Source organism: Balaenoptera acutorostrata, chromosome 20, assembly GCF_949987535.1.
Source record: "Balaenoptera acutorostrata chromosome 20, mBalAcu1.1, whole genome shotgun sequence".
In the NCBI taxonomy this organism is placed as follows: Eukaryota; Metazoa; Chordata; class Mammalia; order Artiodactyla; family Balaenopteridae; genus Balaenoptera; species Balaenoptera acutorostrata.
The window spans coordinates 12,474,385-12,500,383 of record NC_080083.1 but is presented as its reverse complement, the minus strand read 5'-3'; the positions used below and the strand labels follow the sequence as shown (position 1 = coordinate 12,500,383).

At 50.8% G+C, this 25,999-nt stretch overlaps 1 protein-coding gene and 1 long non-coding RNA gene across 4 annotated transcripts; one reads left to right on the top strand and one right to left on the bottom strand.

Moving 5' to 3' along the window:
- Positions 1 to 10,096: 10,096 nt before the first annotated feature.
- Positions 10,097 to 24,461, bottom strand: P2RX5 (purinergic receptor P2X 5). 3 transcript variants are annotated; one of them, XM_007177436.3, is made up of 13 exons: positions 24,187 to 24,461; positions 20,493 to 20,643; positions 19,786 to 19,857; positions 19,426 to 19,501; positions 19,243 to 19,339; positions 18,904 to 18,984; positions 18,199 to 18,337; positions 17,576 to 17,712; positions 17,044 to 17,137; positions 16,829 to 16,894; positions 14,745 to 14,827; positions 13,672 to 13,824; positions 10,097 to 12,227 (listed from the first exon to the last, which is right to left on the bottom strand). In XM_007177436.3, the coding sequence occupies exons 1-13, from the start codon at positions 24,321 to 24,323 to the stop codon at positions 12,158 to 12,160; spliced, it is 1,356 nt and encodes a 451-aa protein (XP_007177498.1). In that variant the 5' UTR covers positions 24,324 to 24,461; the 3' UTR covers positions 10,097 to 12,157. The 3 variants fall into 3 exon arrangements, with proteins under 3 accessions (XP_007177498.1, XP_057393033.1, XP_007177499.1); XM_057537050.1 differs by lacking the exon at positions 24,187 to 24,461 and adding an exon at positions 21,951 to 22,060; XM_007177437.3 differs by lacking the exon at positions 13,672 to 13,824.
- Positions 11,383 to 17,580, top strand: LOC130706028 (uncharacterized). Its single transcript, XR_009006453.1, has 3 exons — positions 11,383 to 11,487; positions 12,690 to 12,768; positions 16,179 to 17,580. It is a non-coding gene; the product is annotated as an uncharacterized LOC130706028 (long non-coding RNA).
- Positions 24,462 to 25,999: the final 1,538 nt, after the last annotated feature.

Here is a 25,999-nt window from a genome sequence, read left to right as displayed (position 1 = left end):
GCAGAGCCAGGATTCAAATGTAGGTCTCTTAATTGCTCTTACTGTATTGGCTGACTGTACCTTTACAGAACCCAGCCTTCCCTCCCAACCACTACTCTCAAGGTATGAGTGGTGTCATTTCAGTTCCATTTCACCTAGTTAGAGCTAGCTGTTTCCAGTTTTTAAAAAGCAAGCTCTTTTTTTTTAGACTCTTTCTAGTGAGAATTAAACAGACTGGATGATTAAGCTAATCTATGGGCTTGTCTAGAGTGTAAATGCTTCTGTCTATATGCTAATCCATGATCCCTCCCTGTCAGGAGGCTTATCTTAGAATAAAATGCATACATTTAATTGAGAAATAAATATTGCATTAGCGTTAAGTAAGGAACACGTTGCTTGTGGAATTTATAGTTTTAACTGGGAAGACCAGCATTACCTGATTTCACAAATAGTCAGATTATAAGAGCTATGAAGAGAGTACACGGGAGCCCCAAACCTAACCCAGGTTGCGGGGTAGCTTGCTTTTTTTTTTTTTTTTAATACAGCAGGTTCTTATTAGTTATCCATTTTATGCATATTAGTGTATATATGTCAATCCGAAACTCCCAGTTCATCCCACCACCACCACCACGACTACCCCTCCGCCGCTTTCCCCACTTGGTGTCCATACGTTTGTTCTCTACATCTGTGTCTCAATTTCTGCCCTGCAAACCGGTTCATCTGTACCATTTTTCTAGGTTCCACATATATGCGTTAATATAAGATATTTGTTTTTCTCTTTCTGACTTACTTCACTCTGTATGACAGTCTCTAGATTCATCCACGTCTCTACAGATGACCCAATTTTGTTCCTCTTTATGGCTGAGTAATATTCCATTGTATATATGTACCACATCTTCTTTATCCATTCGTCTGTCGATGGGCATTTAGGTTGCTTCCATGACCTGGCTATTGTAAATAGTGCTGCAATGAACATTGGGGTGCATGTGTCTTTTTGAATTATGATTTCTCTGGGTATATGCCCAGTAGTGGGATTGCTGGGTCATATGGTAATTCTGTTTTTAGGTTTTTAAGGACCCTCCATACTGGTCTCCATAGTGGCTGTATCAATTTACATTCCCACCAACAGTGCAAGAGGGTTCCCTTCTCTCCACACCCTCTCTAGCATTTATTGTTTGTAGATTTTCTGATGATGCCCATTCTGACTGATGTGAAGTGATACCTCATTGTAGTTTTGATTTACATTTCTCTAATAATTAGTGATGTTGAGCAGCTTTTCATGTGCTTCTTGGCCATCTGTATGTCTTCTTTGGAGAAATGTCTATTTAGATCTTCTGCCCATTTTTGGATTGGGTTGTTTGTTTTTTTAATATTGAGCTGCATGAGGTGTTTATATATTTTGGAGATTAATCCTTTGTCCGATGATTTGTTTGCAAATATTTTCTCCCATTCTCAGGGTTGTCTTTTCGTCTTGTTTGTAGTTTGCTTTACAAAAGCTTTTAAGTTTCATTGGGTCCCGTTTGTTTATTTTTATTTTTATTTCCATTATTCTAGGAGGTGGGTCAAAAAAGATCTTGCCGTGATTTATGTCAAAGAGTGTTCTTCCTATGTTTTCCTCTAAGAGTTTTATAGTGTCCGGTCTTACATTTAGGTCTCAAATCCATTTTGAGTTTATTTTTGTGTATGGTGTTAGGGAGTGTTCTAATTTCATTCTTTTACATGTAGCTGTCCAGTTTTCCCAGCACCACTTATTGAAGAGACTGTCTTTTCTCTATTGTATATCCTTGCCTCCTTTGTCATAGATTAGTTGACCATAGGTGCGTGGGTTTGTCTCTGGGCTTTCTATCCTGTTCCATTGATCTATATTTCTGTTTTTGTGCCAGCACCATATTGTCTTGATTACTGTAGCTTTATAGTATAGTCTGAAGTCAGGGAGCCTGATTCCTCCAGCTGTTTTTTTCCCTCAAGACCCCTTTGGCTATTCGGGGAATTTTGTGTCGCCATTCAAATTTAAAGATTTTTTTGTTCTAGTTCTGCAAAAAATGCCATTGGTAATTTGATAGGGATTGCACTGAATCTGTAGATTGCTTTGGGTAGTATAGTCATTTTCACAATATTGATTCTTCCAATCCAAGAACATGGTATATCTCTCTGTTTGTATCATCTTTAATTTCTTTCATCAGTGTCTTATACTTTTCTGCATACGGGTCTTTTGTCTCCCTAGGTAGGTTTATTCCTAGGTATTTTATTCTTTTTGTTGCAGTGGTAAATGGAAGTGTTTCCTTAATTTCTCTTTCAGATTTTTCATCATTAGTGTATAGGAGTACAAGAGATTTCTGTGTATTAATTTTGTATCCTGCAACTTTGCCAGGTTCATTGATTAGCTCTAGTAGTTTTCTGGTGACATCTTTAGGATTCTCTATGTATAGTATCATGTCATCTGCAAACAGTGACAGTTTTACTTCTTCTTTTCCAATTTGTATTCCTTTTGTATTTTTTTCTTCTCTGATTGCCGTGGCTAGGACTTCCAAAACTATGTTGAATAATACTGGTGAGAGTGGACATCCTTGTCTTGTTCCTGATCTTAGAGGAAATGCTTTCAGTTTTTCACCATTGAGAATGATGTTTGCTGTGGATTTGTCGTATATGGCCTTTATTATGTTGAGGTAGGTTCCCTCTATGCCCACTTTCTGGAGAATTTTTATCATAAATGGGAATTGAATTTTGTCAAAAGCTTTTTCTGCGTCTATTGAGATTATCATATGGTTTTTATTCTTCAATTTGTTAATATGGTATATCACATTGATTGATTTGTGTATCTTGAAGAATCCTTGCATCCCTGGGATAAATCCCACTTGATCATGGTGTATGATCCTTTTAATGTGTTGTTGGATTCTGTTTGCTAGTATTCTGTTGAGGATCTTTGCATCTATATTCATCAGTGAAATTGGTCTGTAATTTTCTCTTTTTGTAGTATCTTTGTCTGGTTTTGGTATCAGGGTGATGGTGGCCTCATAGAATGAGTTTGGGAGTGTTCCTTCCTCTGCAATTTTTTGGAAGAGTTTGAGAAGGATGGGTGTTAGCTCTTCTCTAAATGTTTGATAGAATTCACCTGTGAAGCCATCTGGTTCTGGACTTTTGTTTGTTGGAGGATTTTTAATCACAGTTTCAATTTCATTCCTTGTGTTTGGTCTGTTCATATTTTCTATTTCTTCCTGGTTCAGTCTTGGAAGTTTATACCTTTCTAAGAATTTGTCCATTTCTTCCAGGTTGTCCATTTTATTGGCATAGAGTTGCTTGTAGTAGTCTCTTAGGATGCTTTGTATTTCTGCCATGTCTGTTGTAACTTCTCCTTTTTCATTTCTAATTTTATTGATTTGAGTCCTCTCCCTCTTTTTCTTGATGAGTCTGGCTAATGGCTTATCAATTTTGTTTATCTTCTCAAAGAACCAGCTTTTAGTTTTATTGATCTTTGCTATTGTTTTCTTTGTTTCTATTTCATTTATTTCTGCTCTGGTATTTATGACTTCTTTCCTTCTACTAACTTTGGGTTTTGTTCTTCTTCCTCTAGTTCCTTTAGGTGTAAGGTTAGATTGTTTATTTGAGATGTTTGTTGTTTCTTGAGGTAGGATTGTATTGCTATAAACTTCCCTCTTAAAACTGCTTTTGCTGCATCCCATAGGTTTTGGATCGTTGTGTTTTCATTGTCTTCTGTCTCTAGGTATTTTTTGATTTCGTCTTTGATATCTTCAGTGATCTCTTGGTTATTTAGTAACGTATTGTTTAGCTTCCATGTGTTTGTGTTTTTTACGTTTTTTTCCCTGTAATTGATTTCTAATCTCATAGCATTGTGGTCAGAAAAGATGCTTGATATGATTTCAGTTTTCTTAAATTTACTGAGGCTTGATTTGTGACCCAAGATGTGATCTATCCTGGAGAATGTTTCGTGCGCACTTGAGAAGAAAGTATAATCTGCTGTTTTTGGATGGAATGTCCTATAAATATCAATTAAATCTATCTGGTCTGTTGTGTCATTTGAAGCTTGTGTTTCCTTATTAATTTTCTGTTTGGATGATCTGTCCGTTGGTGTAAGTGAGGTGTTAAAGTCCCCCACTATTATCGTGTTACTGTCGATTTCCTCTTTTATAGCTGTTAGCAGCGGCCTTATGTATTGAGGTGCTCCTATGTTGGGTGCATGTATATTTATAATTGTTATATCTTCTTCTTGGATTGATCCCTTGATAATTATGTAGTGTCCTTCCTTGTCTCTTGTAACATTCTTTATTTTAAAGTCTATTTTATCTGATATGAGTATTGCTATTCCAGCTTTCTTTTGATTTCCATTTGCATGGAATATCTTTTTCCATCCCCTCACTTTCAGTCTGTATGTGTCCCTAGGTCTGAAGTGGGTCTCTTGTAGACAGCATATATATGGGTCTTGTTTTTGTATCCATTCAGCGAGCCTGTATCTCTTGGTTGGAGCATCTAATTCATTCACGTTTAAGGTAATTATCGATATGTATGTTCCTATTATCATTTTCTTAATGGTTTTGGGTTTGTTTTTGTAGGTCCTTTTCGTCTCTTGTGTTTCCCACTTAGAGAAGTTCCTTTAGCATTTGTTGTAGAGCTGGTTTGGTGGTGCTGAATTCTCTTAGCTTTTGCTTGTCTGGAAAGCTTTTGATTTCTCCATTGAATCTGAATGCGATCCTTGCCGGGTAGATTAATCTTGGTTGTAGGTTCTTCCCTTTCATCACTTTAAATATGTCATGCCACTCCCTTCTGGCTTGTAGAGTTTCTGCTGAGAAATCAGCTGTTAACCTATGGGAGTTCCCTTGTATGTTATTTGTCGTTTTTCCCTTGCTGCTTTCAGTAATTTTTCTTTGTCTTTAATTTTTGCCAGTTTGATTACTATGTGTCCGGGCCTGTTTCTCCTTGGGTTCATCCTGTATGGGACTCTCTGCACTTCCTGGACTTGGGTGGCTATTACCTTTCCCATGTTAGGGAAATTTTTGACTATAATCTCTTCAAATATTTTCTCTGGTCTTTCTCTCTTCTCCTTCTGGGACCCCTATAATATGAATGTTGCTGCATTTAATGTTGTCCCAGAGGTCTCTTAGGCTGTCTTCATTTCTTTTCATTCTTTTTTCTTTATTCTGTTTAGCAGCAGTGAATTCCACCATTCTGTCTTCCAGGTCACTTATCCGTTCTTCTGCCTCAGTTATTCTGCTATTGATTCCTTCTAGTGTATTTTTCATTTCAGTTATTGTATTGTTCATCTCTGTTTGTTCGTTCTTTAATTCTTCTAGGTCTTTGTTAAACATTTCTTGCAGCTTCTCGATCTTTGCCTCCATTCTTTTTCCGAGGTCCTGGATCATCTGCACTATCATTATTCTGAATTCTTTTTCTGAAGGTTGCCTATCTCCACTTAATTTAGTTGTTTTTCTGGGGTTTTTTCTTGTTCCTTCATCTGGTACATAGACCTCTGCCTTTTCATCTTGTCTGTCTTTCTGTGAATGTGGTTTTTGTTCCACAGGCTGCAGGATTGTAGTTCTTGCTTCTGCTCTCTGCCCTCTGGTGGATGAGGCTATCTAAGAGGCTTGTGCAAGTTTCCTGATGGGAGGAACCTGTGGTGGGTAGAGCTGGCTGTTGCTCTGGTGGGCAGAGCTCAGTAAAACTTTAATCCTAATCCGCTTGTCTGCTGGTGGTTGGGGCTGGGTTCCCTCCCTGTTGGTTGTTTGGCCTGAGGCGACCCAACACTGGAGCCTACCCGCTCTTTGGTGGGGCTAATGGTGGACTCTGGGATGGCTCACGCCAAGGAGTACTTCCCAGAACTTCTGCTGCCAGTGACCTTGTCCTCACAGTGAGACACAGCCACCCCCCCCACCCCGCCTCTGCAGGAGACCCTCCAACACTAGCAGGTAGGTCTGCTTCAGTCTCCTGTGGGGTCACTGCTCCTTCCCCTGTGTCCCGATGCGCACACTACTTTGTGTGTGCCCTCCAAGAGTGGAGTCTCTGTTTCCCCCAGTCCTGTCGAAGTCCTGCAATCAAATCGCGCAGGCCTTCAAAGTCTGATTCTCTAGGAATTCCTCCTGCCGTTGCTGGACATCAGGTTGGGAAGCCTGACGTGGGGCTCAGAACCTTCACTCCAGTGGGTGGACTTCTGTGGTATAAGTATTCTCCAGTTTGTGAGTCACCCACCCAGCAGTTATGGGATTTGATTTTTTGTGATTGCGCCCCTCCTACCGTCTCATCGTGGCTTCTACTTTGGATTTGGGGTATCTTTTTTGGTGAGTTCCAGTGTCTTCCTGTCGATGATTGTTCAGCAGTTGGTTGTGATTCCGATGCTCTCACGGAAGTGAGTGAAGAGGGAGTGAGAGCACGTCATTCTACTCCGCCGTCTTGAACCAATCTCTCAATTTATTTATTTTATTTATTTATTTTTGGCTGCATTGTGTCTTCGTTGCTGCGCGCAGGCTTTCTCTAGTTGTGTTGACGGGCTTCTCATTACGGTGGCTTCTCTTGTTGTGGAGCATGGGCTCTAGGCGCACAGGCTTCAGTAGTTGTGGCATGTGGGCTCAGTAGCTGTGGCTTGCGGGCTGTAGAGCGCAGGCTCAGTAGTTGTGGCGCACGGGCTTAGTATCTCCGCGGCATGTGGGATCTTCCCGGACCAGGGCTCGAACCCATGTCCCCTGCATTGGCAGGCGGATTCTTAACCACTGAGCCACCAGGGAAGCCCACAGGGTAGCTTCTTTGAGGAAATAACATTACATTTAGGACGCAAAGGTTGAGTAACAGTCAAGTGTGGAGAAGGGGTTACTTGCAAGAAAGTGCATGTGTGAGGGCCATTGAGAACAAAGGAGTTTGGCCTGTGTCTGAAAAGTTAGAGAGAAGAGGCCCTGAGGTAGAGCACAGTGGGAGGTTTTGCTGCCAAACTAAACTTGGGTCCACTTGTCCATGAGCAGTAAAACCAATCTACTTACACTGGGTTGTGGTGAAGGAAAGTGCAGTGCTTATTGCAGGCGCAAAGCAAGGAGACCAGGCAGCTAGTGCGCAAAAGGCCCAAACTCCCCGAAGGCTTTCAGGGAAAGGTTTTTTAAGACAGGGTGAGGGAGAGGGTTGCAGGGTGCATGATCAACCTGTGGACACTCTTCTGATTGGTTGCTGTTGAGGTGACCAGGAGTTAACATCATCAACCTTCTGGTTCTAACGGGTCTGGGGTCTACGTGCTTGTGGGCAGCGTACAGTTAACTTCTTCCACCTGGTGAGGGTTTCATTATCTGCAAAACAGCTCAAAGGACGTGGCTCAGAATATTATCTATAGCCCTTGAGGAGGAGCTAAAGGTCTTTGACTTAGTTTAGCTATTATTTGCTTAGCTATTATTTTGTGTTGCTTGACTGTTTTCCTTTCTTTCTGTGTTTTCTCACTTCTCTGATTAAATTTCTTTGGAACTGGGGGAAAGCCTAGGAAGCTAAAGGTTTTCTACAGACAAGAGGCAGGTGGAAGACATTCTGTCCTGGGAAGGCAACGTAGGGTCTTGCTCAATTACAGTTTGTCCTTGATACTAATAGCAATTGGGGGGAGCCTTTGAAAGTTTTAGCTAGGAGTGATGTGATCAGATTGGGACTTTAGAAAAGAATCAGTTTTAGATCAGAAGGGGATCTGAGAGCTTGAATTCAGGTCCCTTTTTACAGATAGTAGGTGACCTGTGACCAATAGTGGAGGCCCAGGCCTCCTGAATCCCATTTTGGGTTCTGGACCAGATGTTTTCACATGAAGCCAAGAAGCGGCTGAGGTGATAGCTTTGCCTCCTTCTCCCAGTGACCACCGCTGAACCCTTTCTCTGACCACCAATGAAGATGCTCACGTTCATGGTTTACACACCCCCACCCCCTCTCCCAACCTCCCCGGTCCTTTCAGGGACTTCTCTAAGTGGGAAGGGAGGGTTCAGTCCTGATGCAGAGTGAGTCCTGCTGGGGGGTATGGGGAAAAGTGAGCTGATTTACTTAACCATTCCTCTATTGTTGGGCAGTAAAACTGTTTGAAATGTTAGTATAAAAAAGACTGCAGTGCATGTTTTCACATCTATATCATTTTGAGGGAATTTAATAAGCTACTAGAAGATAAAAACTTGATTCCAAATGCTTTCCAGAGTTTTATCAGATTATACTCATTAAATGAAAAGGACCAGTTTTATCAGTGCCTTCCTAGTCCTTTAATGTTTGCTCATTTAAAGAGTTTCCTTTCATTTGAATTTCTTTGCAAGACAATAAGGAAAGTAATATATTGCTCACTATTTGTTTCTTGTGTCTGCCTCTTTTGGTCTTGCCTTCTTTACATTTTCCTCTAAAACACCAGGTATCCATGAAAATATGAAGGAGAAAAAATCAGGACACATTTAAAGTTAACACCTTTTATTGTTTTATAACCAAATTAAAATGTCAGAAAATACATATATTGGTCAGGACCCAGAAAATGCTTGCCATCTCCCCCCTTTAATTCTATGTGCTGGCCTAAGGGGAAACAGCTGAAAGAAAGGTGTCTTTTGTAGAAAGCATTCTTGGGTCCACTGGAGAATATGCTCTGAGGAGAGTTGTACCACTTGGGGAGGTGGGGGGCAGGTTGGAACCAAGTGGAGCCCTTTTCCAGACATGCAAATTGCCATTCCAAATGGGATGATTTAAGGACTTCCCAGGGCACTGCAGACCCCAGCTGGGGTTCTCGGAGACACCTGGAGGAAGTCACATTCCCCCCTTTATGACTGGTTCCCCAGGGGTCAGCTAGCCACTGAGAAAGGAACTGATGGGGTTGGGGGGCACAAAAAGGCATCCATGACTGATCAGTCCTGATGACCACTGCATCAGGAGTAAAGGGCACTTTGCGCTTTTTTTTTTTTTTTTTAATTTTATTTATTTTTGGCTGCACTGGGTCTTCGTTGCTGCGCACGGGTTTTTCTCTAGTTGCGGCAAGCGGGGGCCACTCTTGGCCGCGTTGCGCAGGCCTCTCATTGCGGTGGCCTCTCCTGTTGCGGAGCACGGGCTCTAGGTGCGCGGGCCTCAGTTGCTGTGGCTCACGGGCTTCAGAGCACAGCCTCAATAGTTGTGGCGCACGGGCCCAGCTGCTCCGTGGCATGTGGGATCTTCCCAGACCAGGGCTCGAACCCATGTCCCCTGCACTGGCAGGCGGATTCTTAATCACTGCGCCACCAGGGAAGCCCACACTTTGTTCTTTCAATGGCTGGTCCCTATAATGTCACATTAATAGCACCCAATTTAAAACTTTCCCATTGGCCAGCATCATGGTACTCCAAAGGCATGGAATAGGTAGATGGCTTTAGGCCAGGGCTTGAACATAAGCATAGACAATTCTTGTGATACTGAAATGTCAGCATGGAAAGATCTTGAGGGGCTGGCATGATCATCTTTCTGATGAGGTGCATCGAGGGAAAGGGGCTTTCCCAAGTTTGAAAAGTGCTCAAATTCCTGCTTCTCTTCTTCCCACTTCAAAGCCAGTTTCTGTAAGATTAATGAGCCTCCCACTCATTCACCAAGTTTATGCAAAAACGCGGGCGGGGGTGGTGCTGTGCAAAAGCAAGGGAACTGGCTGTGTGTGACACCATCCAGAAGCTTTGATGGGGGCCACTGGCCAGTCTGGCTTCCTGAACATGGGGCCTCTGACATGTAGGGGAGAGGCCACCTGGAAAGCTTTGCTGGACTTGAAGAAACAATTAGATTAAGTCCTCCATGGCAGTAAGTTTAAAGGGGCAACCCTTAAAATTAAAGAATGTCAACTTGATGAAAGCCTCACAGAAGCTGCTCCAGTGACACCGTCTGCATTCCATTTCCTCAGTTGCTCTTTCTCACGTCTTTTCTACGTGTGGTTCCCTGACCTGGATGCTTCCCCCATCACCTAGTTAGACTGCTACTAACCTTTCTGACTTCAGCTTGTGTGTCACTTCCTTGTGGAAACCTGGCCACTCCTCACTGAGGACTCTCAAAGCACCCCATCCCGTTTGTGATTGATGTGTGACCCCTAGACTCTGAGCACCTGGGCAGGGACCGTTTCTGTGCTGCTCGCCACTGTGTCACCAGCATTTAGTCCAACACCTGACACAGTAGGTACTCAATAAATATTTACTGACTGAAGGAATAACTGAAGGGAGACATTTCCATTCCAATATAAAACAGCACAGCTGTCCCCAAGTGTTATGGCTGCTGCCAAGCGATTCCAAAAACAGGTTAAAAGAAACCAGACCAACTTCTAAGCGGCCGTGACCCCTGCCCTGTTTACTTCCAAACATATAAGTAACATGCTGTGTTATCAGATCCAAGTGTTAGCCTTAGAGAGGAAGTGAAACACCACAGCAAATCACCTGGATTTTTCACTTTCTCTTCAGACAGCAGGTTGGGCTTGCTGACAGGTCACCTAGCAGCCCAGGGGAGGAGCTGCTTGATCTAGAAGGGGTCCTGTTCTGGGGACCACGCCCGTGCCCCAGAGGCCGGCCTCGCCAGAGACCTTTCCACCCCTCCAACCCTCTTGTCCAAAGGCCCCAGTGGAAGGATGTTTACTCCCCGCTAGAGTCAGGGCAGATGCTCACACAGCACCCAGGCTTGCTGGGTGACGGGCAGCACTGCAGGCCTTGGCTGCCAGGTGGTTTCAACAACCGTGATTGAGTTCTAGATCCCTCCCCTTGCGTTTACGCTGGGGCTCCTCCGCCAGTGCAGAGGGAGAAGCGAGCCAGCCGGCTCCCCAGCCCAGCATATTCTCTCGCGTCTGACAGAGGAGACTTGGTCTGACTGCAGGCGGCAGGAAAAGTTCATTTCCTGAGGGAAGGCGTGAGTAACCCAGTGGATTCTCAGCAAGACAGGTGAGCCTCTTGGAATTGGTAACACAGGTTGCCTCAGGGAACGGGTGGGAGGGAAGCTTTTCACTTCTTTTCTTTTGTACCTCTTAAATTTTGAGTCATTTAAGTATGACCTAGTCAAAATATTTTAATTTGAATGAATTGAGCATAATGCCACTTTCCCGAGGGAGGGAAGGGGGGAATCTGCTTGGTCTCAAGGTAGCTTGCAGTAAGTCTGACCTGGAAATTGACGCCACTCACCAAAGCTGACCTTTTCAGAACCAGGCTTTGTATATCTCCTCAAGCACTGCTTCTCAACCTTTCATGTGCACATGAATCACCTGGGAGTCTTGTTGAAATGCAGGTTCTGATTTAGGGGGATGAGGGAGGGGCCTGAGACTGCATTTCTAACAAGCTCCCAGATGATGCAGATGCTGCTGGTCCACGGACCACACTTTGAGTAGCAGTGCTTTACAGCCACTGAGGGAGGGGGTTGAGGGCCAACCTAGTAACAACTGTTTCCACTAGACGATTGAGCGCCATTCGTCATCTCATTAGCCCTTCAGATGGAGCCTTAGAGGAGACGGAGGGAAGCCGAGCAGGGACACTGCAAGCCCCACAGAACAGCAAGAGCCAAACCACACAGGCAGATGCTTCTCCCATCTGGGTGAGACGCTATCCCCTGAGCTTCCCAAGGCTCTCCTTCCTTATGGCCAGCTGCCTCCTCACAGGTCCAGTCCTTTCCCAGTTGCCTCCTTGGCCACCTTTAAATTTCACCCCTGGGGGCAAGGCCAAATGTCCCCTTGGGTGTTGGCCAAGGTCTTTCTCTGAGGAGCCATCATTCGCTCTAGGGATTTGTGCAGGTCTCAGCTAGAGGCTGGAGGAAGGCCGGAGTGCTGAGCCCAGCTGTCATGTCTGTCGGCTCTGAAGGGAATTACATGCGTGCTCCCCTCCCTGGGGGTCAGGTCAGTGTCTCATTCAAGCATCTTTTGGACAGGGCCCAGCCCACAGCAGGCATCAGTGTTTGCTGTGTGAATGAATGAATAACTGAATGCCCTACTAAGTTCTTGGGAAAAATGAAAACACTTTAGGCCCCTGGCCTGCCCTCCACCCCTCCCCTCCCCAGGGCCTCTTCTGCATGAGCCACTGTGGCCACTGGGAGGCTCCCCTCCCCACACACACAACAAAAAGCTTGTAGCAGGATCCCAGAGCGCAGGAGAGATGGCTGTGCCTGGAACCCCGTCCCATGGGGATGACAATGACTCTTCCCAGTTCAGAGCTGTGGGCAGTTCTGCCCTCAAATCTTCACCAAATCTGCTGTCAGCCGACAGCTCTGGCTATGCCTCCACGGTCTGCAGGTTCTGCAGCTGCTCCACATTCACCTTTCCATTCCCCTGGCGGCCAGACCTGTGTGTGGGCGGATGGGGGCACTGAGGACGCTTGGGAGCCCTGCAGGCAGGGACGGCCTCCCTAAAGGCAGACTCCGCCTGCAGAAGCTCTGGCTGGCAGCGCGGCAGGCAGTGAGCGTTCGCAGAGAGCGGCAGTCTGAGGGGTCCCTGGCCGCAGCCCAGGCACGGGGAGGCGCTCAGGCCGCGGCCTCTGGAGCTGGCCCAGCAATGAGCAGCCGCCACGGCCCCACAGCAACAGGCGAGGCTGGCCAAGACCAGCAGGGCAACCGCTCTTTCCTCTTGCAGGGGAAGGAGCTCAGGTGAGCACCCAGGAAGTGACAGTCAGGGAGCATGTGGGGGGCTGCTGGCACAGGCCTACCCCAGCAGATCTCCCAGCCTCTCCATCTTTCTTTCCTCACTCCTCTCCATCCTTTGCCTTCCCTCTCCATCCTGGCTCACCACTCTCTCTTTCCCTGCCCAGGCCCAGCTCCCCACTGGAGGCTGCCAATCGCTGAGTCAGCAGAGAATGGAAGCTCGAAGCAGAGGGCAGCCAGCCCCAGGTCAGTGAACGCCTCTGACGTAGTTGACGAGAGGAGAGTCAGGGAACCCTACTCACTGAGCTGGAGGTTTCCCTGTGTCCAGCCCCCCGGAACAAAAGGGAAAACAGGCCCAGAAAGGGCCAGGCACCTGCTCAGGGGCACATAGCGAGGCAGGGAAGCAGATCAGGCCCGAGGGCTGCCTCCTGACTCAGCCCAGGGCTCCCTCCCACGCCAGGCTGTGGTCAGGTCTACAGAAAGCGCCAGGCTGCCCGGGGCTTCTGGGCAGTGCTCAGGGAAGGGCAGCCTGCAGGTCACCTGTCAGCACAGCCACCACTGTCCTCAGGCTAGGGCAGCTCCAGAATTTCCACATCAAAGAGGAGCTTAGGGGAGGCATCTGATGAGGCGTGGAGGGATGAAGGGCTCGGTAAGGTAAAATAACCTGATGGAGAACTGGATTCTAGGAACCCATTGCCCAGGTTCAAATCCCAGCTCTGCCATTTATTAGCTGTGTGACTTGAGCAAGTTACTTGACCTCTCTGAGCCTCAATTTCCTCATTAGTAGAACAGGGAATATTAATGTCCACCTCATTAGGTTGCTGAAAAGAGTTCACATGTACAAAGAACTCAGAGCACTGCCCAGCAGAGTAAGCCTGAGTAAATGATAGTACTGTTACTGTCTTAACATGGGCACAGCATAGCAAGCAGACAGGTTTGTGGTCACTCAGGGGTACTGGAGGGTAACAGGCATCGTGGAGGGGCTAAAGCACCGCCAGCACCCCTCCCCCCAGAGTCCAGCTTGGATGGGCTCTGCTGGGTCCCTGGCATCCTGCCTTGTGGCCAGGTCACCCAGAGCAGGGAGCACAGTAGCCAGCTGGGCTGTCTCTGCGGGCCTCGTTCCTGGCCCTTGGCTGGGCAGCCCCTCACCTGGCGGGCTGGAGGAGCTGCCTGCACACACAGCCATTCTCCTTCTGGGCACCGCCTCCATCCTGCACCTCTGGCTGCTCCGCCAGCCCCGCCGCGTCTGGGGCCACGCTCTGCTGTGAGGACTCTGCCATTCGGGCGAGGACCTCTAGGTCCCTGGGCAGGACATGACCCATTAAACCTGGCCTGTGGGTCCCACCTCCTCCCTGGGGCTGGTGAGCCACTCGCCCTGCAGGGGGCACCCCTCTTCCCCCAGCAGCTCAGCAGGGGTGGCAGGTGCAGTCAGGGCTCAGCCTGAGAACCAGGGCTGGGGTTCAGTCCAGGCAGATGATGTGGGCTGGCCCTCCGCCCCGTCCCAGGTTGGGGTGGGATGGAGGGAGCAGCGCCCGGTGCCTGTCCAGAGCCCACCATCCAAGGGCTGAGCCAGAGCCCCTTGCCCCTTCCTGTGCACCCAGCCATCAGGATTTCCCACTCATACTGTTCTCCTCCTCTGAAAACACACACACGCACACACACACATACACACACACACCACCCCACCCCACCCCCGCCAAGCCCACTGCCCAAGAGAGCCTGGAAATAGGCCCCCAGAGTGGGGGGGGGGGGGCGGGAATCCGTTTTTTTTTTCCTTCCCTTACCACTCCAGCTTTCCTCAGCCCAAGCTCACCAGGACCACCAAGTCCAAGAATCCTAAAATTCTAGTTGCTGGAAGGCACTGTATGTAAACCAACACTCTCATGTCACAGAGAGAGAAACTGAGGCCCAAGGCAGCCTAGGACTGGTCCAAAGTTACCTGGGGAGACCGTGGCAGGGCCAGGCCTGGAAACCAGGTCTCCTGCCCATGGCCTGGGTGGTCTGGTCTTCTGCCAGCTGCTCTGAAGTAGAATCCAGTTTTGTAGAGCCGGCACTCAGAACATTCCGCCTTACCCAGCCCTTCCAAGGGAGCTCCCCGTATTCAGCCCTGCCTCTACCCCACAGACGCCGACATAAAACCAGGGTAAGGGTTCTGAGCCAGGGAGGGGGAGAGGCTGACCTAGTGGGCTCCCCTAGGGCCGCTGGGAGGAAGAATAACTGACCTCACTTCCTCATATTTCTTGTCTCGGTAAAAGTGGCTCTTTTTGATGAAGTAGATGAGTACCAGGTCGCAGAAGAAAGACCCCTGCAAAAGAGTTGGGGTCCCTGACTCAGAATCCTAGACTTCCAGAGAGCACCCGGCCACTTGACACCAACTACATCCCATTTGATCCTGCAGCAACCCCTGAGGGGGGCTGCGCTCAGAAAGAGGCACCTTTGTCCAAGGCCACAAAGCTGGTCCATGGTAGAGCCAGCCTGTGGTCCGTCTGACCCCTCAGGTTGAGCACCCCGCACTACCCTGATCCCATCGAATCACACCTTCAGCCAGTGTCTGCTGAGCACTCACCAGTGCCAGGCACTGCCCTGGGGTGTGGGAAAGAGCAAGAAAGACGAGACCCTCTGGGGACTCCCCCTCTGGTGCAGGAGACGAGCATATAAATTGTGACAATGTCCCATGATGGGGAGAGGAGCAGGGGGAGCAGAGAGAAGATGGGACTCTACTCAGCCTGGGGAGGGACATCTGGGCCGAGTCTTGAGGCTGAATAGGATTGTATATAAGGACAAAGGAAAAAACGCTCGGGAAGGGCACTGCAGAGGACAGGCTCATCACGCCTGGGAACAGGGCCAGGAACAGAACTGTGGCAGTGTGGGAAGATCCCTCTAGTAGGCAGTGAGAGAGGGACTGGAGGGTATCTGAACAACAGGGACACCACAGCAGCGGTCAAGGAAAGATGAGGAGGCCTGAGCCAACCCAGCGGACCGACCCACTGACGCCTGAACACAAGCTCTTCAGACCAGAGTGGACGGCGCAAATACCGGTCTCCTCCACCAGAGGGCGACTCCACCCACTGCACAGAGAGGAGGGGGCGGGGGGGTGGGAGAGGGTTGGTGGAGGAGCACAGGTGAACCAGGTCCTCTGACCCTGGGCATGGCACAACTCCCCCCCCCACCCCAGATGCCAAAAAGGTTATCAATTCCTTGTTCCACAGAGAACACTCCTCCCACCCCCCACCCAGCCTCTACCACTTTTCCCCGTTACCTTCATTCCGCAAGTGTGTCCCCAGATGCCTGTGTTCTGATTTACCCCCATCATAAGAAAGTGATGTCCGAAGGTGGCCCCTGTCTAGGGAAGTTACCTATGCAAACATGCAGGGCTCCCTAACAGTGTTGCTGCAGTTAAGAGGAGTCCCTTGGGGCCCACTTTCATCCACTGACCACCTCTCAGGAGCATGGCCTCTTTGAGTCCTGCGACAGGACACGATGTTCCTGGTCTCAATAAAAAGTCAGTCCTAGGTCCTCCTGGAAGCCCCCATGGGGCTGCTGTGACCTCCCGGGCAGAGGAACCAGGGACAAGGCTGCCAGAAACCTTGGCAAGGGGCTTGCTGGTATGGGTGTGAGCCACTCTGATGACTGCCTTGTCTTTAAAAAACTTCCAGAAAAACAAAGGGGCATGAAAGGTCCAGAGGAAGCCTTTCCCTGCCCTCCAGCCGTTACTTCCTCTCCGGTGGCCCCTCTGCCCAACTGAAGGGACAGACCTGGACTACAGCCCGACTTCCCTGCCTCTCATCTTTTTAGCCCCGTGATTCACACCCGGGGGGCAGTTCGGCGACGTCTGGAGACATTTTTGGCTGTCACAGCTGTGGGGGAAGGTGCTGCTGGCGTCTGGTGGGTAGAGGCCGAGGACGCTGTCAAGACACCTTACAAAGCACACAGTCGCCCCACAAAAAAAGTGATCTGGCCCTACATGTCAACAGGGCCGCGGCTGAAAAGCCCTGTGTATAGCCGGATCCTGCCTTTCTAGCAGAAGTGGAGACAACGCTGCGCAGGATCCCGGAGAACGCCCCCGCTGCAGAGCCACAGGCAGAAGCCTCTCTGGCTCTGGAAAGAGAAACCCAGGCAGTCACGGCCACCTGTGGGCTGCTGGAGGGGTGTGAGGTCCCAGAGAGCCCTCTTCACCCCCATCCGCACTGACCTCCCGAGTTCTGGTTCTTTCTGGAGCACTGGGACAACTCCCCTGGGGCAGTGTCCCCCCTGCCCGCTCCCGCAGGTGCTCGGAGGGTAAAGGGGGTGGGGGAGAGGTACTCACAACGCCCATAAGCGCCACCCCTGAGCCCACGTTGATGACTGTGGGGATGATGTTGAACTTCCCTGCCTGGAGCCCAGAGAGACAAGGTGGGGTGAGGAAGGCAGCAGGACAGCGGGATCCCCAGGGACTCCACCAGAGACAGCCTGGGGTCCCCCCAGCATGCCCCACCCTCCCAGGACCTGCCCAGCTTCAGAAGGGGAGCCTCACCCACACACCTTGCCGTTCACCATCACATCAAAGCGGATCCCATAGGCTTTAAACAGCGTGCGGAACTCCACCCCAGCTGCGTCTCGGTAATACTTGGCGAACCTGGGGGAGACATGGCTCGGGGAGCCCTCGGCCTGCCTGGGTCTTCCCTGTTTGGCAACACAGGCTCCGCTGCCTTGGAGATTTATAACCCCACCCCCACCCCAGGACCCTGGCATTCAGCAGCCCCAGGAATGGTTGGAGACCCCCTTGCTGACGTGAAATAAAAGATTCGTTCAGATCTTTGAAGTTCTTGCCAGACGTTCCCCAAGAGGCAAGGGCTTTCCCGCTACTGCTGGGCCAACCCGGGCCACCAAGGCCTCAGCTTCAGGGCAAGTCCAGAGCCATGGCCGATGCTTCTCTCCCACAGGCCCCCTGGCGGCCTCCCTGCACCTCCCACTCTGACACCCACCCCCAGGAAGGGGTGTCATAGCGCTGGCACCCAGGCAAGGACATGAAACGTGGACAGGGTCGTAAGGTGGCAGACTTAGCCCCACTTACCTGAAGTTGTACCCAGAAGAGAGAGAGTTTTCTGAAAATCTGTTGTCCAGACGGTTAAAATAATAGTGAGGGTAACATTCAGACGGAGCTCTATCAAGGTCACAGTCCCATTCAATCTGAATTCCTATCACACCACCCTTGATGCAAAAGAGACAAGAATCAGTGCACAGAACTTTCTGGAGATAGAAGCCACAGACCAGCTCTTCGTGGAGAGCTCGGGCAGGGGGTTGGCCCCACTGGAGCATCCTTCCGGGAGGGAAGTAGAAGGCCCAGGGTTCACACCTCTGGGGTGAGAAAAGTGTGTCGCTGACAGCCCATATCCTCCTGCTTCGCGCTCCAGGGAGAAGGGAATGACCCAAGCGAGCACCTACTGCAGGACTGGCACCTCACACCACAGCCAGGGTGCCAGTGGGGCTCCTGGCTCGGTTTCAGCTGATGCCCCAGGACTCGGAACCAGACGCAGGTGCAAGTGTGGCCCTCACCGCGTGCAGTACAGCTAATTCTGAGACAGTCCCTGGGCAGGTGACTGCAGGGCCACCACACCCCATGGGTGCTCCTCCACACCCCCTCCTCGTTGCAGAGCTCAAAGCTCAAGCCCAGAGCCCTCCTGCCCCACCACCCACCTGCACAGCTATCTCCTGGAAGTTGCTCCCCGTCCAGCTGACCACAGACCCAAGTCGGAAGATGGGGCAGTAGGGGTCCTTGGGGCCATATTTACAGGACTTCAGGAAAGCTCTGTCCGTGGTGTCCAGCACATTTGTCCTATGTGGAGGCCATGAAGAGCCAGTGAAAGGAAGGTGAGACTTGCTGTTCCCAGGCCAGAAACCGGACCTGACCCACACTGAGCCCTTGACTTTAGCCCCTCCTCAGATCCTGACTGCTTTCCCACCCCTACATCCTCCAGTAAGAAAGGACACAGCCCATGAGAATCCGCCTGCCAATGCAGGGGACACGGGTTCGAGCCCTGGTCTGGGAAAATCCCACATGCCGCGGAGCAACTGGGCCCGTGAGCCACAATTACTGAGCCTGCGCGTCTGGAGCCTGTGCTGCGCAACAAGAGAGGCCGCGATAGTGAGGGGCCCGCGCACCGCGATGAAGAGTGGCCCCCGCTTGCCGCAACTGGAGAAAGCCCTCGCACAGAAACGAAGACCCAACACAGCCAAAAAAAAAAAAAAAAAAAGGCAAACAATTTCTTTAAAAAAAAAAAAAAAAGAAAGAAAGAAAGGACACAGCCCTGCCGCCACTGCACGGGAAAGGGTGCCCCCTCATCACCCAGTGGGTCATTCCACACTGTGTCACATACACACCATGCACGCGGGCCCACGTACTTGGAGAAGTTGAATTTGGGGAAACGAATGAAGTTCTTTATGTAAACAGTGAAGTCTTCAGCTTCGCCCAGGAGTGGCTTCCTGAAAACCAAGGCAGGACAGTCTGCTCTGGAGGCCCTGCCCCGCCCTCTCCATGCCTGTGCTGAGGCTGAAGGCTGTCTGCTCCCTGGGTGCCCTGGAGCCTTTGCAGAGGACAGTCAATTTGATCATGTCGGGGTGGTCCTGGGGCCTTTGTGGGGTGTCCTGGCTTCTCCCCCAGGACACGTCTCCACCATTGGGCTGGGACCCGCTGCCCAGGGCTGGGTAACTCCTCAGGGTCCCGAGGTTACAGCCACTCACGCGGGCCTGGACTTTGTCTCCACCGGGCACCAGGCGAAGATCTCACAGGTGCCCTTTTGCTCACTCCCCGCCCGCAGGCAGCGGCCGGTCCTCACTCCTGCAGGGGTGGGAGAAGGACAATGCCAGGAACCTCCTGGTTCCAACTCCCCTTCTGCCCCCAGCCCTGTCTACTCCAGGCCTCACCATTTCCAGCCACAACCGGCTCCCCAGGAGGGCAGTCGCTGTCCTCACAGCACAAGGCATCCGGAATGCTCTCACTCTGCCAGGAGAGAAAGGGTGCCTGGCGGGGGGAGGTGCCTGCAGGGGCCCCTTCTCAGAACCAGGTCCCACCCCAGGGTGAGGCCAGGCGTTCCTCCCCTGCCTGTGGCGGCTCACCCCTTGAGAACCTGCTTCTCCCCTGAACAGTGCAGGTATGCACGCTGGTGCACACATCCCCCAGGGCCCTTGGAGGGCATTGAAACCCCTGCCTCAGGAGAGGGGTGGACCCCAAGTACTGCTGGCAGCTCTCCCACCCCCTCCCCGGCTCTCTGCACCAAGACGCACCTCGGCACAGGTTTCCTGCCGCTGGTTGGGGGTCACGACCAGGTTGGTGATTACAAAGAAGACATTCTCTCCCTGAGAAACCAGAGGGAGGTTGAGGAACCCCCTCCTGCCACTGGGGTCCCCCCTTCCCGGGGCTGCCTGGCAGGTGGTGGGACCTCTGCATGGGTGTTGCAGACACTGGGGCCACAAAATCAGTGGATCCCACTCACGAGCCCACTGACCTCGGAGTCCCAGAGCAGGTGTCCTTAGAGGGGTCTCTTCCATGCCCACAACCCCAAACCATTCTGACCTCAGCCCCCAGGGTCCAAGCTGAGATACAGGAGGAGAGAGAGGAGAAGGGGCAGTGATGAGATGGCCCGGCCCCGGCCCAGGGAACTGCTCCCAGGGACAGCGGCCAGTATAAGGGCGGGGCTGTCGGTGCCAGGCCACCCGACTCACACTGACCTGCAAGTTCTCTGGCTCCCATTTGGTCTCAACAGGCTCAGGGTTTGATGGAAACAGAGCAGCCCCGTAAGGCACAGCTGGGGAGGGCTGGGGTTTGGCATGGGGGAAAGGACCTGGGCAGAGTCTATCTGCAAACCCTGCAGCCATCCCAGGCCAAGGGAGACAGTGAATGGAGGTCCCTGGGTCCCCAAGCAGTTTCCCATGTCACCCACCCGGATCCAGACTCTGCCAGCCTGGGCCCTTGTGCTGGGTGGGGCTCAGACCTGGGGTGGGATGACATAGTCGGCAACATCCCAGAGCCGCTCCCCAAGCTCTGAGGTGTTGGTGAAGGTCACACCCTTGACTTTGGTGACGATGCTGCTCTGCAGGGACGAGTCGGTGTCTTGGTAACACTTCTTCACCAGGAACACCCAACTGCAGGGAGGGGCAAGCAGGCGGGCGTCAGCCTCATTGCTGCCCTCAGGAAGTTTCCCCAGGCCCCCAGGGTGTGGAGGGGGCAGGCTTGGGGCTCCACCTTTCCCACCAGCTCCTGTGCAGGAGTCACAACTCCCTCTGCCGCCTGAAAGCCAGTCCTGCAAGCAGCAGAGGTGACAAGCAACCCCAGAAGCGAGAGGCTGCTGCTCTCAGGAGCCAAGGCCCTGCAGCCGGGCAAGCTAGGGATGAAACCGGCTCACCCCGCACTTGCCATGTGACCTCGGGTGAGCCAATGAACTCGGGGGGTCAACACAGGGCTAAGTGCACCTCCTTCCAGAGGGGTGAGGATGGTTAAAGGACATGGTGCACAACCTGGAACTTATCATGAGGAGACCTCAGACAGACCCAAACTGAGGGGCATTCTACAAAATTAGAGTGCAAAATCCTGTACTCTTTGACACCCAAAACACAAGCAACAAAAGAAAATATAGGTAAGTTGGACTTGATCCAAATTAAGAACTTTTTTGTGCATCAAAGGACACTATCGACAAAGTGAAAAGACAACCCAGAGAATGGGAGAAAATATTTGTGAGTCACATAACTGATAAGGGTCTAGTACCCAGAATATACAAAGAAGTCTTACAACTCAACAATAAAAAAGACAAGTAATCCAATTTAAATATGGGCTAATGATTTGAATAGATATTTCTCCAAGAAAGACATACAAATGGCCAATAAGCCCATGAAAATATGCTCAACATCTTTAGTCAGGAAATGCAAATCAAAAACCACAGTGAGATAGTACTTCACACCCAATAATACAGCTCTAATCCAAAAAATGGACAATAACAAGTGTTGGTTAGGATGCAGAAAAATTGGTACTTGCTGGTGGGAATGTAAAAAGGTGTAGGTGCCGTGGAAAGCAGTTGGGTGGTTGCTCAAAAGGTTACCATATGACCCAGCAATTCCACTCCTAAGTATATACCCAAGATAATTGAAATCATATGTCCACACAAAAACTTACACATGAATGTTCTTAGCAGCATTATTCCTAATAGCCAAAAAGTAGAAACAATCCAAATGTCCAACAGATGAATGCATAAACAAAATGTGGTGTATCCATACAATGAGATATTATTCAGCAATTAAAGGAATAATTTACTGACACAGGCTACAGTATGTATAAATCTTGAAAACATTATGCTAAGTGAAAGAAGCCAGACAAAAAAGGCCACATGTTGTAATGATTTGATTTATATGAAATGTCCAGAATGGGCTTTAGAGACAAAAAGTAGATTAGTGCTTACCAAGGGATGGTGGTAGGGGAGAACTGCAAATGACTGTTAATAGACACAGGTTTCTTTTGGGGGTGATGGAAACGTCCTGGAATTAGATAGTGGTGATGGTTGTACAACATTGTGAATGTACTAAAAACCACTGAATTGTGTAATTTAACATGGTTAAAATAATGAATTACATGCTATGTGAGTTTTACCTCAATCTAAAAATGGTTTTTAAAAGATCCTGCACTCTCCAAAAAATGTCAGTGTCATAAGATACAAAGACAGACTCAGGAGTGATTCCAGATTAAAGGAGACATGACAACTGAACACAAGGCATGATTTCGGATTTTCTTTTCCTATAAAGGTAATTTTGGGGACAATTTACAAAAGGTCTATTGCGTAGATGATAATATTTTTATGTTAATTTCCGAATTTTCATGCTTGTACTGCATTAAATAAGAGAATTCCGGGTTTTTAAGAAATACACATGGAAGTATTTAGGAGTCAAGAGACATCATGCCTGCAACCTACTCAACAGAAAAAAATTGCACATGTATACACACACATAGAAAGAGAAAGGGATAAGGACAACACAAATGTAGTAAAATGTTAACATTTGAGGAATCTAGGTGAAGGGCATTAAAAAAACTGTACTACTCTTAAAACTTTTCTGTGAGTATAAATTACATCAAAATACAAAAAAATACATTTTTAAAGGAGACGGCACACATAAATTGCTTAGCACAGCGAGTGCCAGGCACAGAGGAGGAGCTCAATGAATATAACACATCAACTTATTACTGAGGTTACTGTTAATTAGAGATTGTCCAGGTCAACCCCCCTTGGTAAAGTTGGGAAAACTGCAGCAAGGGGGCAGGAAGCCACCTTCCTGAGGTCATGCAGCAGTGCTGTGGGATGCCCTGCCTCTCCCAGGCACCAACCAGGATGCTTCCCCCCTCATTTCTGGGGGCAGAGCTGGCATGTCCTGGGCCCTAGGCTGTCCCAACTCCAAGGACCTCTGAGAGGGTTGTGACCCTTGAGCCAACCAGCCATTTTAGTAGGGACACGCTAGGCCTGGCCTGGACAGAAACATTCAGCAAATACTCAAGGGACAACCACCACCATTCATTCACTCATTCGTTTCACACCTGTCCCCTAAGCAGTTAGGGGACACCAGGCAGGCCCTGCCCTCATGGCGTCCCCAGACTGACAAGGGCAGTCAGCACGAACATTAAGCAGATGATCCCCTGAATAAGCATGTAATCACATTGTGGGAATTCCGGGGAGGAGCATCGAGAGCCCAGGTGTGAGGGATGAGTGGGCGCCAACGACGTAGGGGAGGACTGGGAAGCCTGGCTGAGGAGCAGTAAGACAAAAGGCCCTCAGGTGGGGGGCAGCCAGGTGCCTTAGGGGTGAAGCGCGGGGATGAAGCCCGGCCTCCGGGTGGGAGCGAGGCGAGGTCAGGGCTGCCCTCCCTGGAGGAGCCGCTGCTGCTCCCCAGGTCAGGAAGTAGGAGGGACTCAACAGCATTAACTAAAGGCATAAAAGAGGCGCATCCGCACCCCAGTTGTCTGGTGTCATTTCCTCTCCACCTGTCCCCTCCCTGCTTGGGGGTGAGGCCTCTGAACAGGGCCTGGCTGACCCCAAGGAGCTGCCCCTCAGCTGATGGTGCCAGCTCCTGCAGGGCGGGGGAGGGGGGCAGGCAGGAGAGCTGGGCGCCAGGGAGGGTACAGGGTTTCGGGGCAGGACCCCCAGAGAGGCCAGCCACGGGGGGGGGCGAGCTAGCCAGAAGGGAGTTCTGGGACATGCCAGGCTCATGAGTTGCCCCTGCCGGGAGCTTGGCACTGAGCTCAGTGACTATAAATAAACCACCGGGGGCCTGGGCCAGCCCGGGCTAGGGCCCAGGGGGGCTGCCATGACAGCTGCAGCCCAAGCCCCTGCAGCCTCGCCCCCTTCCCAAAGCCCAAGCACTGGGGGCCCCAGCCCTGGAGGAAGGAACTGCCCACGGAAAGCCTCACAAATGGGGGGACCCAGGAACCCCGGCGCATCTCATCACCTCAAGAGCCCCTGGGGAGTTGAGGGCTCCCTCCTTACCCCCCACCCTTAAGCCCAACGGTACAAGAAGGGCCGCCTCCCCGAGCAGGGTCCCAGAGCCCAGTCACAGGGCACCCCCCCGCCCCCAGACCAATTCCCAGCCCCCGGAGGCCGCAGCTGCGGCCCCGGCCGGCCCTTCCCCCTCCCCGAGCCCCGGAGAACTCACACCACCAGGTAGGTCAGGATGGTGACCTGCAGCAGCCGGTAGAGCAGGCCCACCTTCTTGTTCTTGGCGATGACGTACTTCTCGGTCTTGTAGTCTAAGAGCGACTGGTAGAGCCCCTTGCAGCCCGCCTGCCCCATGACGCCGGCTCACCTGTCCCGCGATCGCGTCGCCACACGTGTGCCGCATGAAGCCGCCCCCGCCGCCGCCCGGCCCCCAGTGTGGGCACCGCTGCGCCCGGGTGCGCGGCTCACCGGGCGGGGGCCGGCGGTTGGCGAGGCCGCGGCAGCGCCGCCCGAGGCCAGGCGGGGGCCTCGGACTGCGACCTTGCCTCCTCCCCTGACTGTGACAGTGACACCGCCGGACCGCCGCCCGGCCAGTGGCCTGCGAGGGCCCTCCCGGCGATCGCCGCCCGGGAGGGGTGCGGTGAGAAGAGGGTCTCCTTTGGAAGCAACGCACCCCCTTCTCCGCCCCCAAAGAAATCCCGGGGGTCCTCCTATTGAATGGCCGGGGAAACTGAGGCCAGGGAGGGGGACCTACAACACAGGAAGTGGAGGCCAAGACGGGATAAAGAGCATTGACAGAAAGATACAAACAGGGTTCTTGATTTTTCTTGCTCCCTGGGGCAACCCTCGCCCTCCCCTCACAGGATGGGGGCTGGGATGAAGTGCGCGTTCCTACTGCAGCAGCTGTGGCCCGTTTAAACCCCACACTCCGGGGCAGTTGCCAGGCAGGCCCCAGTGGCCAGAGCACGGAGAACTCTGTAGGGCAGGGAGGAGGGGTGGGGTGGGGATGGGGAGACAGCCAGCCAAGGCCTGGGATCTTAAAGATGCCTGGAGAGAGGGCGGGGCCAGCTATGGAAATGCTCCCAAAGCAAGAGATGGACCTCATCTAAGCTGCTGAATCAGCAACCCCTCACGGACACAGTGGAATTAAATTAGAGGCGGTGGGAACGGAGATGAGGACACCTCTGAGAAGATCAGGTTCAGAACGTGGGACAGCCATCGAGAGGCAGGATCCTGGGTGAGCTCGGTGTGCGTGTGCACGTGGGTGCTGGGCTGTGCACGCTCGTTTTCTGCATTTCACTCACTGCCATCCTGCAGTCTGACTGGAAGTGGTCCTGCTCCTCTCCTTAGCCTGGCTCTCACACAGGAACAAGTTCCCTTCCCTGAACCACAGGCTCTGGGAGTTGGGAGTTGGGAGTTGGAAGGGACCCTAAAGTTCACCAAGTGTGACCTCCTCTCAAAGTAAAAGCCTGAGGGCAGCACGTCTCCAGTTTTAGTGAGCGTGGGTATCATCTGGAAGAAAAAATGCAAATTCCTGGGCCCTGCCCCAAATATTTTCATTCCCTTAAGACTAGGATGGGGCCTGCAAATCTGTATTTTGCTCTCAAGCTGCCATTTCGGAAGCACAGATTCTTGCAACTGTTCATCAATTTCAATTCAAATGCCATTTCCTTAAAAAAAAAAAAGTCCTGTTCTTACTACCACCCACCAAAAGCGCCTCCACCCCAAACACTTTCTATCCCATTACCCCTTCTTATTCCCTTAGAGCCCCTGTCACTCTTGAATATGATCTTATTTACTTATTGTCTGTGTCCCCTACCAAGACCGTAAGCTCCAGGAGGGCGGGGACCTTGCCTTTGGCCACCTCTGCACCCCATGCCCACCGCTATGACTGCGATATAATATGTCAGTACATATTTGTTGAGTGAAACTCAGGCCTGACTTTTTAAACAGGGAGATTTCAGCTGCCACCCTGTTCCAGTCATGACTGGGGATTTTGGAAGCTGACATCATCCAGGGGGAAAGGCTTA